This window comes from Eumetopias jubatus, unplaced genomic scaffold (assembly GCF_037043125.1).
Source record: "Eumetopias jubatus isolate StellerSeaLion01/CBP00866 unplaced genomic scaffold, mEumJub1_p1.0 scaffold_5, whole genome shotgun sequence".
NCBI classification, from domain to species: Eukaryota; Metazoa; Chordata; class Mammalia; order Carnivora; family Otariidae; genus Eumetopias; species Eumetopias jubatus.
The window spans coordinates 25,420,364-25,435,330 of NW_028274811.1; the positions used below are offsets into that span (position 1 = coordinate 25,420,364).

The following is a 14,967-nucleotide window of genomic DNA, read 5'->3' on the forward strand; positions in this document are numbered from 1 at the left end:
AACAGGCACTACAAAGAGCCACTGGTCTAATTCTTCCTCTTGACATAACTCTGCCCAAATCAACTGGCCTGAGTAACTTAAGTTGGCATCTCAACAGCCTACTCAGGGCTGAATCACTGCTGCAGAGCAGGCACTCTGGACTGATGAAAGAGCTTACTTACCCTATAATGAAGATGAAGAGGACAGACTTGCTCAGAGTCACATGCAAATCAGTGAACAAACCAACTGGCGATATTTGGTTTAATTATAAAGTCAATGGTGGGGTGCCTGGGTGGCTCAGTTGGTTCAACGGCTGCCTTCGGCTCAGGTCATGATCCCGGGGTCCTGGGATCAGGCCCCGCATCGGGCTCCTTGCTCCATGGGGAGCCTGCTTCTCCCTCTCCCTCTGCCTGCCTCCCGCTCCCTGTGCTTGTGCTCTCTCTCTCACTCTCTCTGTGTCAAATAAATAAAAATCTTAAAAAAAAAATAAAAAAAGTAAAAAAATAAAGTCAATGGTAATTTGTACTGAATACCATGTTCTTAACTGGTTTACATGGCTTCTTCTAGGTTTTAAATAAATTATAGTTTGTTTTCAGTTAAATTTTCTATTTGTCATCATGAACAGGTCAAATGGAACATTATACCAGTATATTTTTTGTGACTATATTTTCATTCATAAGAACATAACGTTAAATTCTCCCCACAACAGCTGGTGGCCATAGCGGGGAGGCTGGACAGATTACCCAGTAATAGCAACAGCCAAGAATTATTGAGCACAGGGGGTGTGCCATGCACTGAGATAAATTTTTGACATTCATTATTTCACCTGATTTGCACAACCACCTCAGAAAGTAGATTCTACTAAATACCAGTAAAGAAATTTGGGATTAAAGAAGGACATTATGAACAAGATCACATATCTAGAAGTGCCACACTTGTGAAAAGAATACAAGTGAGCAGACACCAGAGTCCATATTACATATACCTTATTTACACATGAAATAAAGACCAACATCGTCCATCAAATTGACGTGTATTTATTGCACAAATTTCCCCTAGAACTGGGAGGTTATTATAATACAGGTGTACATTTGAGAAATGTATACAGAACAAGGAACAAGTATATACATTTTACATATCCCACCATCTAAATAACTTAGAGAAAGCAGAACAATCTCATAAGACATCCACCAGAAGTAGGCATTGTGTAAAATCTTTTTTTTTAAAGTGATCATCCCCAGTGTATGCCAATTGCAACAAAATAAAATCTGTGCTAGTATGTTTATTGCACTTAACATTTTCAAACTCAATATTAAGACATATTAATAAAAGCCAGTAATATTTCAAATCAAACCAATTAGTTTATATACAAGGAAAAATTAGTTTTAAATCTATAATGTAAAAGATCCCTTTTTCATTTCCTGTTGCAAGTTTTTTTTATTTCCTGTTGAAACAAACAGGTTTTTAAAATATGTAACACATATTTGTACCATAGGAAGTTGAAAAAATTATTTTGAACAGGCCAAAACTTTTCACATTCATCATAATGATCACACTTTAAAGAAGTAGCAGCTCATTCCTTGGGCTTTGTGTAAGGAAAAACAAGACTATGATGAAGGTAGTAGAAATTACAGAGGGTTAGGAATTATAAAACTCAGGAATCCTATAAGGATTAATGATTCTATAAGAAACTATAGGCCTCTTCCTTCTGAGCAAATCTTAGTTTTATTATTTTTTTGAAGATTTTATTTATTTGAGAGAGAGAGAGAGAGAGCATGAGTGGAGAGGAGAGGGAGAAGCAGGCAGGACCCCAGGATCATGACCTGAGCCGAAGGCAGACAACCAACTGAGCCACCCAGGCGCCCCCGTAAGCTTACTTTTAAAAGTAACGGTAGCATGGGCCATCCATTTATTGAAGACTAGATTTCCTAAATGACAGAGATTTCAAACAAGACTTCAAATAGTTTGACGATTAATTAAAAAGGAACAAGCAAAAACAGACATTATCTACCTGGTACATACCATTCTCAACTACAGTCAAAAAATAATGTACAATGGCCCACCTACTAATCTGTCTATATTCTGAATTCTGCCAAAGAGACTGATTCATAGAATTCCAAACAATAAAAGAGGGAAGAATTTCAATAATGAAAAGAAAATTAAGCCAAAGAAAACATCCATAAATACTCTTTGGCAGCAAGTCATCCACAGGAGACTCAGGTACTAACTGGGACCAGCTGATAGGACGCAGGGGCAAAAGTGATTGCAGGCACGATTTCAGGTTTACACTCCATCAAAACAACCATTTCTTGTCTAGTTGGAGATTTCTTGAATACATAAAGAACAAGGCAAAATGTGACCCAACACTATAAATTCAAGGCCAAAGACTAAACAAACCACAGAAATTTTCCTTAATTACTAAAAATTCAAACAGCAAGAATGAATGTATTATACAGTAATTATACTTAGTAAGAGAATAAACAAGTGGGCTTTTAAGCTAATCAATTAATTACGATGAAAATAGTCCATGAAAGCAGAAACCAATTTCACGTCTAGCATTAAAAGTATCTTAGATCAGATAAGTAAAGAATAAACTATAATGTAGTATTCAAGTAAACTGAGGTAGTAGAGCATATTGAAAACTTTATCTACCCATCTTTCTATTTACATTACTTACAAGAGTTTGGTTCCATATTAGCCTTTCTCATAAGCAACACTCGACAATATATACAAAAACATTAACAACTGAAAAGTGAAAGTATTTGAAAAAAAATTAGGTTTTGGAAGGGAAGGGCTGTTAGAGAAAAGAGAATAATTTTAAGAGGTAAAATGAGCTCTATTAGTGTAAACTGAATATTATGAAGCAGTGAAACAAATATTCAGTTCCTGTGGGTTCAAGAAGGGCTGATAGTGAAAGCAAAGGCCTTGGCTACCTGAGCACTTTTAAAGAAAATAGTATTATTTTTCCCAATGCTTTGGTGTAATTTTTAATCCTAATTTTCATTTATTAAATTAGATGCAAATATGTAAATATTAACATTTTTAAGAATTAGCTTATACTTATAAACAAAACAAATGGTATAAAGTAGTATTCTTATTTTGGGAATCTACATTCCTCAGCCTTAAAAAAAGATTGGTTTTAGTTATATTTTAGGGTGTGTGAACAGAAAATTCACCAGAGAGTAACATTTAAACACTATTTACAATTTTTACTAGTTGAAAATATTTTAAAAAAAGGTATGTTTACCAATCAATCTTGTATTTCTACCACTCCTTTTTTAAAAAATAGATACATATGTACACTTGGGTGGATAACATACACACATTTACACTCATTATCCTGGATTTACTATAACTAACAGGCTGTTTAAAATACTTCAAGAAATACCCCAAAATTACTATTTTGAATTGAAAAACAAAAGAACAAATAATCAAGCTTTTATAGATCTATCCATACCTTAGAAATAAGGAATTAAAACTAATGAAATGACTATTGCTGAGCCATTTAATCGTGAGACATCCATTGCTATTTATGAGTTTGGCAACACGGGAGTGATCATATGAAATTCCTTGATGTTACTCACTTAGAAATTTCTACACTTTGGCTTTTTCAAATGCTTTCCCTCAAAATTATTTATGCTGTTTTAGTTTCACTTGGTTAAAAGTATACCACCCCCCAAAAGTCCAACCAAAAGGAAAAAGCAGTCCAATGATCACACAATATGTACTGCAACGCAGAATACCCAGGCATTTGACTCATTCAGATCGAAGACTAACAGGGAAAAACACTGCCATAAATGAATGTTGCAACTACTTCCTTGGTTTCTGTTTAACTTTCTACCAAAGTTAATTTCTAACAGCCTTTATATTAAAGGAGTATCTGAGCAACATATGGAGAGTGAGTGCTTGCTACAGCAGCCAGAAGAGGAAGATCACTGGATTCAATCCTGAAACAAAGAAAACAAAAATCTCAGTTTAGGCTTTCTGTAACCAAGACATGGTCTTACAGGTAATAAATGCTACATACCATATCTCAGCAGTCAAGAACCTAGGCCACTCGGGCCAAAGGGAAAAGGGTAAGAGAGTTGAAGATCAAACTGGAAATGTTTCAGTAAGTAAAAACCAGAACAAAAGATTTTTTAAAAAAGAAAGCCACTGAAACCCAACAGTAACAAAGTCATGGATGTAGGAAAGCATCTCACTGATCTAATAGACCAGGCATCAGGGCAAGGGACAGTATCTTAAGAAATACAATAAAGTCTAATAATAGAATAAATGTGTCCACCCATACTATTTTGGATACAAATGTTTTTATAGATGTACTTGGGGGCGCCTGGGTGGCTCAGTCAGTAAAGCATCCAACTCTTAGTTTCGGCTCTGGTCATGATTTCAGGGTCGTGAGATAGAGCCCTACACTGGGCTCTGCACTCAGGGCAAGTGGAGGCCAATTGAGATTCTCTCCCTCTCCCTCTGCCCCTATCCCCTCATGCATGCACACTCTCTCGTGCTTTCTCTCTCTGAAATAAATAAAATCTTTAAAAAAAAAAAAAGTACTGGGAAGAAGTAATGGGAGCCGCAGCTGCTGCTTTTCTTTGTAATGGAAGCTTCTTAAAAATACATCCTACCATGAATAATTTATAGGAAAAAAAGTGGCCATTAAATATAGAAAAAGTTATGTAGGCTTATTCACGGTTAAAGAATAAATCTGAATAAAATCACATTACATTTTTTCAGCTAGCTGCTTGACAAAGATGAAAAAGCTTGGTAATAGCCAGCAGTAGAAAGAGTGTGCTTCCTGCTGTCTGTGAGAATTTATTCTGATACTTTTTGGACAACCTTTAGTATTATCTATCACAATAACAATATCCATCAAAAATTTAATACACATGTCCTTTAACCAAAAATTCTACTTCTAAGAATTTATCCTACAAACTTCAAAGATTTATATTCATTCCAGCATTGATTTGTAATAGCACAAAACCTAAAAATAATATAAATTCTACCATATAATGAAATGCTATACAACCATTAAAAGTAATGGGATAAATCAGTATGTACTTAAATGAACATTCACAATATATTAAAAGTCAAGTTGCACAATGATATACAGAAAGTAAACCAATTTATACTTTTTATATTTTAAAAATTCTGTAAGAAGAGACAATCCATTAATTGTGTTTGGGTGAGGATCAGACGTTGGGGAAAAGACAGTGACAATTTTATGTCAAAATGCACTAAAATTTGGTTATATGCCTATTACATTAAAAACTAGTTTACATTTTTTATGTTTTTTAAATTTTTTTTAAAAGTTTTATTCATGTATTTGACAGAGACACAGTGAGAGGGAACACAGCAGGGGGAGTGGGAGAGGGAGAAGCAGGCTTCCTAGCAAGCAGGGAGCCCGATGTGGGGCTCGTTCCCAGGAACCTGGGATCATGACCTGAGCTGAAGGTAGACGCTTAACGACGAGCCACCCAGGTGCCCCTAAATTTTTTTAAATAAAGGCATGACACACACAATCATCTATATCCAATCTAGATGATGAGGAATAATATTAATGAAAGAATTTAATTTGGTTTCTGACACAGTTGCTACTTGATGTTGGTTCTCTCTTCCTTCTAAAAAGCTTAATTAAAAGTTCTAGCTTGTTTCAATTTATGCAACTAGGATTTCAGAAAATAATTCACACACACACACACACACACAAGAAGCCATAGAACATAGGCAAAGTGACTACAAAATATAATGAAAAGCGCTAATCAGTGTTTCCCACCAATTTCCTGTTCTTCCTTCAGTTAGCATTTTAAAAAAATGTCTTCTTCCCAGGGATAACTGCAAAGTAGACAGACATAAAGATAATGGAGAAGGAGTAATAATATGTAGATAATATACTACCACCCACAGAATGGTGTTACTTCAGTCAGCTCATTTGGATGGAAGGGCAGATGCTGGGAATGATGAGTTTACAACGTAAGTAAATTACGAGTTTCTCAACTTACTGTAATAGTATAAGGGACAATGCCTTTCAGATCAGCGGAAGCCAAGGATCTGCTTTTATATGGTATAAAGCAACCCAACTGATAACAGTGTCCAACTTCTAAAAGGCAATTCTGGGGAATATTCTTTGCCTAAAGAAAGTGCAATAAGAAAACAAAGCCACAAACATACCCTAGAACCACTCCTAGCTCCTTGACGTGAACACGCATCTGTCCCCTCAGGTACTCAGACAGCATTTTGCTTTTGAAGTATAACTCCTGTAATCGGTCTTCAAGATGCATTACACACTGCAGTTAAGGGGGAAACAAGAACCAGGTAAGAAAATGGTTTCTAGCTCGAAGTAATGGCAAATTCCAAAGCATCGTGTTTATGACAATTGTTTTTCCTACATACACGAAAATTTGGAGCACATTTTTAAAGCACATAATTTTATCTGAAGGATTGTATTTTTTTCGAGTTAATATCAAAGATTTAGATCCTACAGAGTTTTTGTTTTTGTTTAAATGTGGTAAATTATACATAATAAAAAATTTACCATTTTAACCATTTTTAAATGTACAATTGAGAAGCATTAAGTACATCCAAAAAAAGTGAAATTATCACCACTACACATTTCCAGAACTTTAAAAAATGTTTTTATTCCAAATTTGATAAATATAACACTCATAAATTGATGTTACACAGGAAAGGCTGCATTCTCCCATGGAGAGTTAAAGAAAAAAGTTAGCAATAGCTCACAGAAAATGCCCAGTAGTCCTTACTAGAAGACAGATGTTTCTAAGCTAGAACATTAAAAACTAAAACACATACACTTCCCTTATCAATTAATTTGCTCAATTTAATAAAATAGGTGATTTTGCATGTGAATGGATGCTATAATATTTGAGGAAAAAGCATGAGTTTCAGGTGTTAAAACATTGAATTCTTCCAGAGGATTCCTTTCCAATGAAAATCAACTTTTAAAACTACTAATAGGGGGGCGCCTGGGTGGCTCAATTGGTTAAGTGACTGCCTTCGGCTCAGGTCATGATCCTGGAGTCCCAGGATCGAGTCCCGCATCAGGCTCCCTGCTCAGCGGGGAGTCTGCTTCTCCTCAGACCCTCCCCCCTCTCATGCTCTCTCTATCTCATTCTCTCAAATAAATAAATAAAATCTAAAAAAAAAACTACTAATAGGGGCACCTGGCTGGCTCAGTTGGTAGTGTGTGGGACTCCTGATCTTAGGGCTGTGAGTCTGAGCTTCACATCAGGTGTGGAGCTTACTTAAAAAAACACCAGGGGCATCTGGGTGGCTCAGATGGCTAAGCGTCTGCCTTTGACTCAAGTCATGATCCCAGGGTCCTGGAATCAAGCCCCATCAGGCTCCCAGCTCAGCAGGGGGTCTGCTTCTCCCTCTTCCTCTCTCCCCACTTATGCTCTATCTCTCTGTATCATAAACGAATAAATTTAAAAAAATCTTTAAAAAATAAATGAATAAATAAAAAATAAAAAAAAAACCCAAACTGCTAATAAAAACCCACTTTCTTCTTGGAAAAACAAAATAGAAATTATACACACACACACATATATATGAACTGTATATATAATTTACATATATCTGTGAATTTACCATATTACCCTTTTTTTTAAAAAGTAGGCTCCACGCCCAGCACAGAGCCCAACACAGGGCTTGAGCTCACAACCCTGAGATTAAGACCTGAGCTGAGATCAAGAGTCCTCATATGTCTGACTGAGTCACCAAGGCACCCCCCATATTACCCATTTTTAAGTATACAATTCAGTAGCATTAAGTATAGTCACAATGTTGTGCAACCATCATCACTATCCATTTCCAGAACTTTTTTCATTATCCCAAACATTAACTCTGTACCCATTATATAATAACTCCTCATTCCCTCCTCCCCCAAGCCCTTGGTAATCTCTATCTACTTTGTCTCTATGAATTTGCCTGTTCTAAAGACCTCATTTAAGTAGAATCCTATAATATCTGTCCTTTTCACATATTCTACTTAGCATAATGTGTTCAAGGTTCATCCATATTGTATCAGAATGTATCAGAATTTCATTCCTTATCTTGGCTGAACTATTCCATTCTATGTATTATACCACATTTTGTTTATCCATTCATTTGTTAATGGACATGAGGTGTTTTCAACTTTTGGCTATTTCAAATAATGCTGCCATAAACATGATGGTACAATTTTTTGAGTCCCTGCTTTCAACTGTTTTGAGTATAAACCCATAGGTAGAATTGCTGGATCACAGGGCAATACAAAGTTAAACTTCTTGAAGAACTGCCAAAGTGTTTTTCACAGCAGCTGCACCATTTTACATTCCCACCAGCAATGCACAAGGGTTCCAATTTCTCCACAGTTTGGCTAATACTTGTTGTTTTTGTGTTTTTTGTCATAGCCACACTTATGGGTGTGAAGGAGTATCTACCTCACTGTGGTTTTGATATGTACTTTCCTGAAGATCTTTTCATATGCTCATTGACCATGTCTACTTCTTTAAAGAAATGTCTATTTGCCTATTTTTATTTTTTTATTTTTTTTTAAAGATTTTATTTATTTATTTGAGAGAGAGAATGAAATAGAGAGAGAGAGAGCACGAGAGGGGGGAGGGTCCGAGGGAGAAGCAGACTCACTGCTGAGCAGGGAGCCAGATGCGGGACTCGATCCTGGGACTCCAGGATCATGACCTGAGCCGAAGGCAGTCGCTTAACCAACTGAGCCACCCAGGCACCCCTTTTTTGCCTATTTTTAAATTGAGTTGTTCTTTGTTACTCTGGATACCAATCTCTTTGAACACATATGATTTACAAATATTTTCTCCTGCTCTGCAGATTGTCTTTTCACTTGTTGATAGTGTCCTTTGGTGCACAAAAATTTTGATTATTGATAAAGTCCCATGTATCTGTTCTTTACTTTTGTTACCTGTCTGTCCTTTTGGTGTTAAATCCAAGAAATCCCTGCCAAATCAAATGCCATAAAGATTATCCCCTATGTTTTCTTTGAACAGTTTTGCAGATAGTTTAAGCACTTAAGTTTCAATTTAAGTCAGATTCAAGTTTGAGTTCATTTCTGTACATGCAATAGGTAAGGGTTCAACTTCATTCTTTTACATGTGAATATCCAGTTTTCTCAGCATGGTTTATTTCAAGGGCTCCTTTCCTCTTTGAATGGTCTTGGCTCCCTTGTCCAAAACCAACTGACCATATAAGTAAGGTTTTATTTTTGGGCTATTATATTCTTTTGGGCCTTATGTCTGTCCTTATGCCAGTATCACACTGTTTGATTACTGTCACTTTGGAGTAATTGGGAGGTATGAGTCCTCCATCTTTGTTCTTCTTTAACAGTGCTTTCTTAACTTCCATTTTAGACTGTTCATTGCTAATGTATGTAAATGAAACTACCTTTGCATGCTGATTTTGTATCTTGCAATTTTGCTGAATTCATTTTTAGCTCTATCAGTTTTTTTGTGGAATCTTTAAGTTTTCTACATTTAAGATTATGTCATCTGCAGAGAGAATTTTACTTCTTCCTTTCCAATTTGGATGCCTTTCATTTCTTTTTCTTGCTTAACTGCTCTGGCTAGGGCTTTCTAGTTAGTACTCTGACGAATAGAAGTGGTGAAAGTGGGCATCCATGTCCTGTCTGTGATCACAGGGGTAAAACTTTCAATATTTCACCAATGAAAATAAGGTTAGCTGTGGTTTTGTCATATGTGGCCTTTATCATGTTGATCTACAGAGGTTTTTAAGTAAGCTGTATTATATTTGTCCTAACAAGAAAAAGAAGAACTTTGAAAGTTGGAAATGGTGTCTTCAGTAACAGGTTATTTAGTATTACGAAGAGTGTTCATTCTAAGTCCTAACAGGACAATGAGGCTCTAGAAAGCACTGGCATTCTGCACAAAGCTTGGGGACATTGCATGTCCGTACCTTATATGAAACTAGTCAGGCACCAAATTCTAGCTGCTGAAACCATACAATACATAGACATGTACACATCCCCTTGGGCTGCCATTATAAAATGGCATAGATTCAGTGATTTAAACAACAGAGAATTATTTTTTCACAGTTCTGGAGGCTGAAAGTGTGTAGGTCAGGGTGCTAACATGTTCCAGTTCTGGCAAGAGCTCTCACCTGGGCACACAGATGACTGTCTCTGGCTCTGTCCTCACAATCTCTCTTCCTTTTTTTAGAAGATCCACGAATCCCATCATGAGGACTCCACCCTCATCACCTAATCTAACCCTAATTACCTCCCAAAGGCCCATCTCCAAATACCATATTAGGGCTTCAACACATGGATTTTAGAGAAACACAAACCTTTAGTCCATAACATCTTTTTTTCTGGGAAACAATGAGGAAGCTAACAGCAGTGTTCAACATAGGCATATAGTAAATAAAGTTCAGTCACCTATCGGAGTGCTAAATAATTCAAGCCTTATACATACTTACAAAATTTGGAGACAAGTTATGTTTATAAAGCTGAAGAGTGGAATGAAGCAGGTTGGACACAAGACTGGAAACCAAGACTTCCTTTCCCAATTTATTATCTGTCATTCGTCTCTGGCTACTGGCCACTTGAACAGTCCATTTATCCATATCTGCTATAATACAGACAGCTTCTGCTATTGGTTCATCCAACACTGGATGCTGGAAAAAAGAATTCATCTTATGATAAGCAAATGAAGTTTTCAAATAAATGTTAATGAAAATAAGACAAGCAAGAGATATTAAAAACAGAATAAAAGAGTATTCAATTCTGACAACTATTGCCAAAGAATCCTTGACAGTAGAAAATGGAATATTTAATTAACTCAGTAACAAATACCCTGAGATAACTCATAGAAATCATCACTGGGGGCACCTGGGTGGCATTGGTTAAGTCATGATCTCAGGGTTGGGCTCTGTGCTCAGCGGGGAGTCTGCGTGAGTTTCTCTCTCTCCCTCTCCCTACCCCCCCAAATAAGTAAGTCTTAAAACAAAACAAAAAAAAAGAAATCACAACTGTTGAGATTCATTGCCAGAACTTTGTATTTTTTTTAAGTTTTGATTTAAACATTTTAACATTTAAACATTAATATTTAAAAAACTGATGCAAAAAGAATTCACATGAGCAAGTCAAAGGTAAGGTTCCATGATAACTATCCCAAGTCGTCAGACATTAATTTGTTTGAACATCTCAAGGGCTGTCACTTGATTACATGAAATACCTTGCTGCTTATGTTCCCTGGGTTTTTCTATTTTACCATAATGTATATCCACAATATGGCTAACAGCAATTTAAAAAGGAAACCAATCGCCAGGTACTAATATGGATGGCTCTCCCAGACATATTATTAAGTCAGAAAAAAAAGTCATTAAACACCTAGACACACGTGCATGCAGGCACCCACATATACATATTATATGCATCCCAGTTATATTTTTTAAAATTAGTATCTATATCTAAACACAAATGTATAGAGAGAAGAATGAAAATATTCAAATCAGACTCTATCATGAAGATCTCTGTGAAGAAGTATGGAATATTAAGAGTACAAATAAGAATGTCTTTTTGCTTTTGTGTATCTTTATTTTGTAGGAATTTCTATTAGAAGCATTTACCTAAATGATACTTTTATAATTACAAAGTTTAAGGCACAATGAAAAATAATTTAAACATATACAAATAAAAGGCCCATAGCACATCGCTGTGCCCTTGGCTTCTCATGGTTTATACACAAAGACCAAAATTGACAATTAAGTACAAAGCACCATTATCAAAAAGAAATGATGGAGAAAGAAAGAAAGAAAGAAAGAAAGAAAGAAAGAAAGAAAGAAAGAGAGAGAGAGAGAAAGAAAGAGAGAAAGAGAGAGAGAAAGAGAGAAAGAAAGAGAAAGAAAGAAAGAAAGAAAGAAAGAAAGAAAGAAAGAAAGAAAGAAAAGAAAAGAAAAGAAAGAAAGAAAGAAAGAAAGAAAGAGAAAAAGAAAAAGAAAGAAAGAAAGAAAGAAAGAAAGAAAGAAAGAAAGAAAGAAAGAAAGAAAGAAAGAGAAAAGGAGGGAGGGAGGGAGGGAGGGAGGGAGGGAGGAAGGAAGGAAGGAAGGAAGGAAGGAAGGAAGGAAGGAAGGAAGGAAGGGAGGATCCTACAGGGGCGCCTGCGGGGCTCAGTCGTTAAGCGTCTACCTTTGGCTCAGGTCATGATCCCAGGGTCCTGGGATCAAGCCCCGCATCAGGCTCCCTGCTCGGGGGAGAGCCTGCTTCTTCCTCTCCGACTCCCCCTGCTTGTGGTTCCCTCTCTTGCTGTCTCTCTGTCAAATAAATAAAATCTTAAAAAAAAAAAAAAGAAAGAAAAGAAAAGAAAGATCCTACAGTGCTCAATATTTCGACATCTTTCTATACTTAGAAAGCTAAGGATTTATTCACCACTGGCCATATGGAATAGCAGTAATAAAACTGAGATTAAAAACTGTAATTTCAGGGGCACCTGGGTGGCTCAGTCATTAAGCGTCTGCCTTCGGCTCAGGTCATGATCCCAGGGTCCTGGGATCAAGTCCCACATCGGGCTCCCTGCTTGGCAGGAAGCCTGCTTCTCCCTCTCCCACTCCCCCTGCTTGTGTTCCCTCTCTCGCTGTGTCTCTCTCTGTCAAAAAATAAATAAAATCTTAAAAAAAAACAAAAACTGTAATTTGAAGTACTTGAACCCAATGGCCTTTTTCCTTCCAAACTTGTACTGTTACTACAATTTTATAGCAAAGGATGTAGGTTTGCTCCTTGATAAACCCAGGTTTCGCACGCCCAAAGGATATCCCTTTGCCCAGTAAATGAAGAACCACTATGAATAAGGCTTTTGGCTTGACGCTAAGTAAACAAAGACAATGGAGCTCACAGTCCTGTGTGGGAGATAAAAATAAATACAACTGGCTATAAAGAGACATATGTGTAACAGACAAAATAGATACCAAGTACTGAGGTAGCAGAGGAGGGCAATAATGGGTTCTTGTGTGAGTGGGAGTTTCACAGAAGTGACACAGGGACATAACATTTAAGTGTGGATTGGATTACTGGTGAAAAATCAGAGAGGAATATGGATAAATCCGTAAGAGAGAATACCATGAGAAGACTTAGAGACATAAGTAGATGCATGTTACTGAATTAGTGAAATGTGATACTGAGAGGCAGTGACAAAGAGAATGGCAAAGAAAAAACCTGGAAAGATACACTGTGAAAACTTTCCATGAAACTCTAAACTTTATATTTGTTGTTATAAAATAGTACTCAAATATTTCTTATCCACCTCTTACCAGGAATATAACATTTTTCAGTTCACCAACTTAATTACTGAAATATAATTTTGGAAATGGTACATACGTTTAAAGATGTAAGGTATACCTTACATTTTTAAGAAACAAAATAACAGTAAACATATTTTAATGTAAGTATTTCTGTGGTTATAAAAGAAAAATAAGGCAGGAGGCATGATCAAATAACCAAAATGGAATAACAAACTGTTAAAGGCAGACACTACTTTCAAAAGCAGTGGGCATCTTTAGGAAATGATATTTATGAAGGGGGTACATCCATTACCCTCACAAGGAAATGCCTAAACAGATAATGAGGAAACGGCTACAAAATACACCTTGCTTAAAAGGTTACAAACCATTTTAGAAATTAACTTTATAGCCCTTCAATCAAAAGGCATGTGGCTAAGATTTTTCTTTTTTTTCCTTCCCCCCCCCCAAGTTTTTATTTACATTCCAGTTAGTTAACATACAGTGTAATATTAGCTTCAGGTGTAAATATAGTGATTCATCACTTCCGTGCAACACCTGCCTTCCTTAATCCGTATTACCTATTTCATCCTCCCACCTCCTCCCCTTCCCCTCCAGTAACCACCAGTTTGTTCTCTATAGTCAAGAGTCTGTTTCTTGGTTTGCCTCTCTTTTTTGTTTGTTAAATTGTTTATCTAACCAAAACCTATAAAAGCTACTTTGGTAAAAAAAAGGAAAATGGTCCCAAGTCAGTAGTCTCCCAAGTGAGAAGGGCTTAAAACCAAGCTTATGATCAGAAATAATTCAAAACTGCTTTAGAAGTTGTTGAAAAAAAAAAAAATGGGGGGCAGTGCCAGTCATTCATTTTGATTGCTTGTTTTCACTCAATGGACTGTCATATGCAATGTCCTAATCTGATAAAATTTCAATTTAGACAATCCCAGTCTTTCTCTTCATCATCAATGTCTGGAAAAGAAAGCCTATAACAAATGGGAGTATATTCTCAAGTAAGACCTTGTAGTGGCCTCCTCCACAATTTTTCCTGAGCTTGTATCCAGCTTCAGATACTTCCTAGTCACAAAATGAAGTAATTTATGTGAGACGGCAACAGTAAATATAAAGCTTTATTTTTCTTAAATCTTCTGAGTTTTATGACTTCTATAATACAAATTCATCCACAACCTTACCAGCCTTTTTTCTCTCCCAAGCATTTCCGGAATGTCAATACATAAATTGTCCAATCTCTTCTCTAGGAGATACATATTCCCATATCTCCACCCTATAACAAAACCTGGTTTTTCAGTTGCCTGCTAAGTATTCAAACATGGCCTAATAAACTGCACGTCTGAACTAAAAATGTACCAAATCAACTTCAGTGTACTCTCTTCAAAGAACATGAAAATAATCCTAACCTTAAAACCTGGCCAATATCACATTTCTGGGAATCCAGACTAAAGAAATTATCCTAAATTCTTAAAACACAGAAGAAGTATCAATGTTAATAACAACAGTAAAAGGAAGAAAAAGTTGAGCAACAGAGAATAGAAAACCCAGAAATAAATTCATGCATAATGCTCTATTAACATATGATAAAGCAGCCAAGAATATACATACAATGGAGAAATGATAGCCTCCTTCAGTAGACGGTGCTAGGAAGACAGCCAGAGGCAAAAGAATGAAACTGGATCCCTATTGCACACCATTACACAAAATTCAACTCAAACCAATTAA

General features: G+C 36.3%; 1 protein-coding gene and 1 long non-coding RNA gene across 4 annotated transcripts in view; one reads left to right on the forward strand and one right to left on the reverse strand.

The window, feature by feature from the left end:
• The window catches only part of LOC114209423 (uncharacterized), a 58,407-nt gene that overhangs the window by 4,904 nt on the left and 38,536 nt on the right, over positions 1-14,967 (forward strand). The window contains exon 1 of one of the 2 annotated variants that reach the window (XR_003609349.2): positions 5,459-6,291. The exons of the other annotated variant lie outside the window; for it this stretch is intronic. This is a non-coding gene — a long non-coding RNA (uncharacterized LOC114209423). Of the gene's footprint in view, positions 1-5,458; positions 6,292-14,967 lie in introns of those variants that run through there. 2 annotated transcript variants of the gene reach the window in all.
• FNIP1 (folliculin interacting protein 1) overlaps positions 997-14,967 on the reverse strand; it is a 154,349-nt gene continuing 140,378 nt past the window's right edge. For both annotated transcript variants that reach the window (XM_028103458.1, XM_028103460.2), the window contains 3 exons: positions 10,441-10,638; positions 6,148-6,263; positions 997-3,926 (listed from right to left, as the gene is read on the reverse strand). In XM_028103458.1, the coding sequence (XP_027959259.1) occupies positions 3,848-3,926; positions 6,148-6,263; positions 10,441-10,638 (393 nt within the window). In that variant the 3' untranslated portion in view covers positions 997-3,847. The remainder of the gene's footprint in view (positions 3,927-6,147; positions 6,264-10,440; positions 10,639-14,967) is intronic.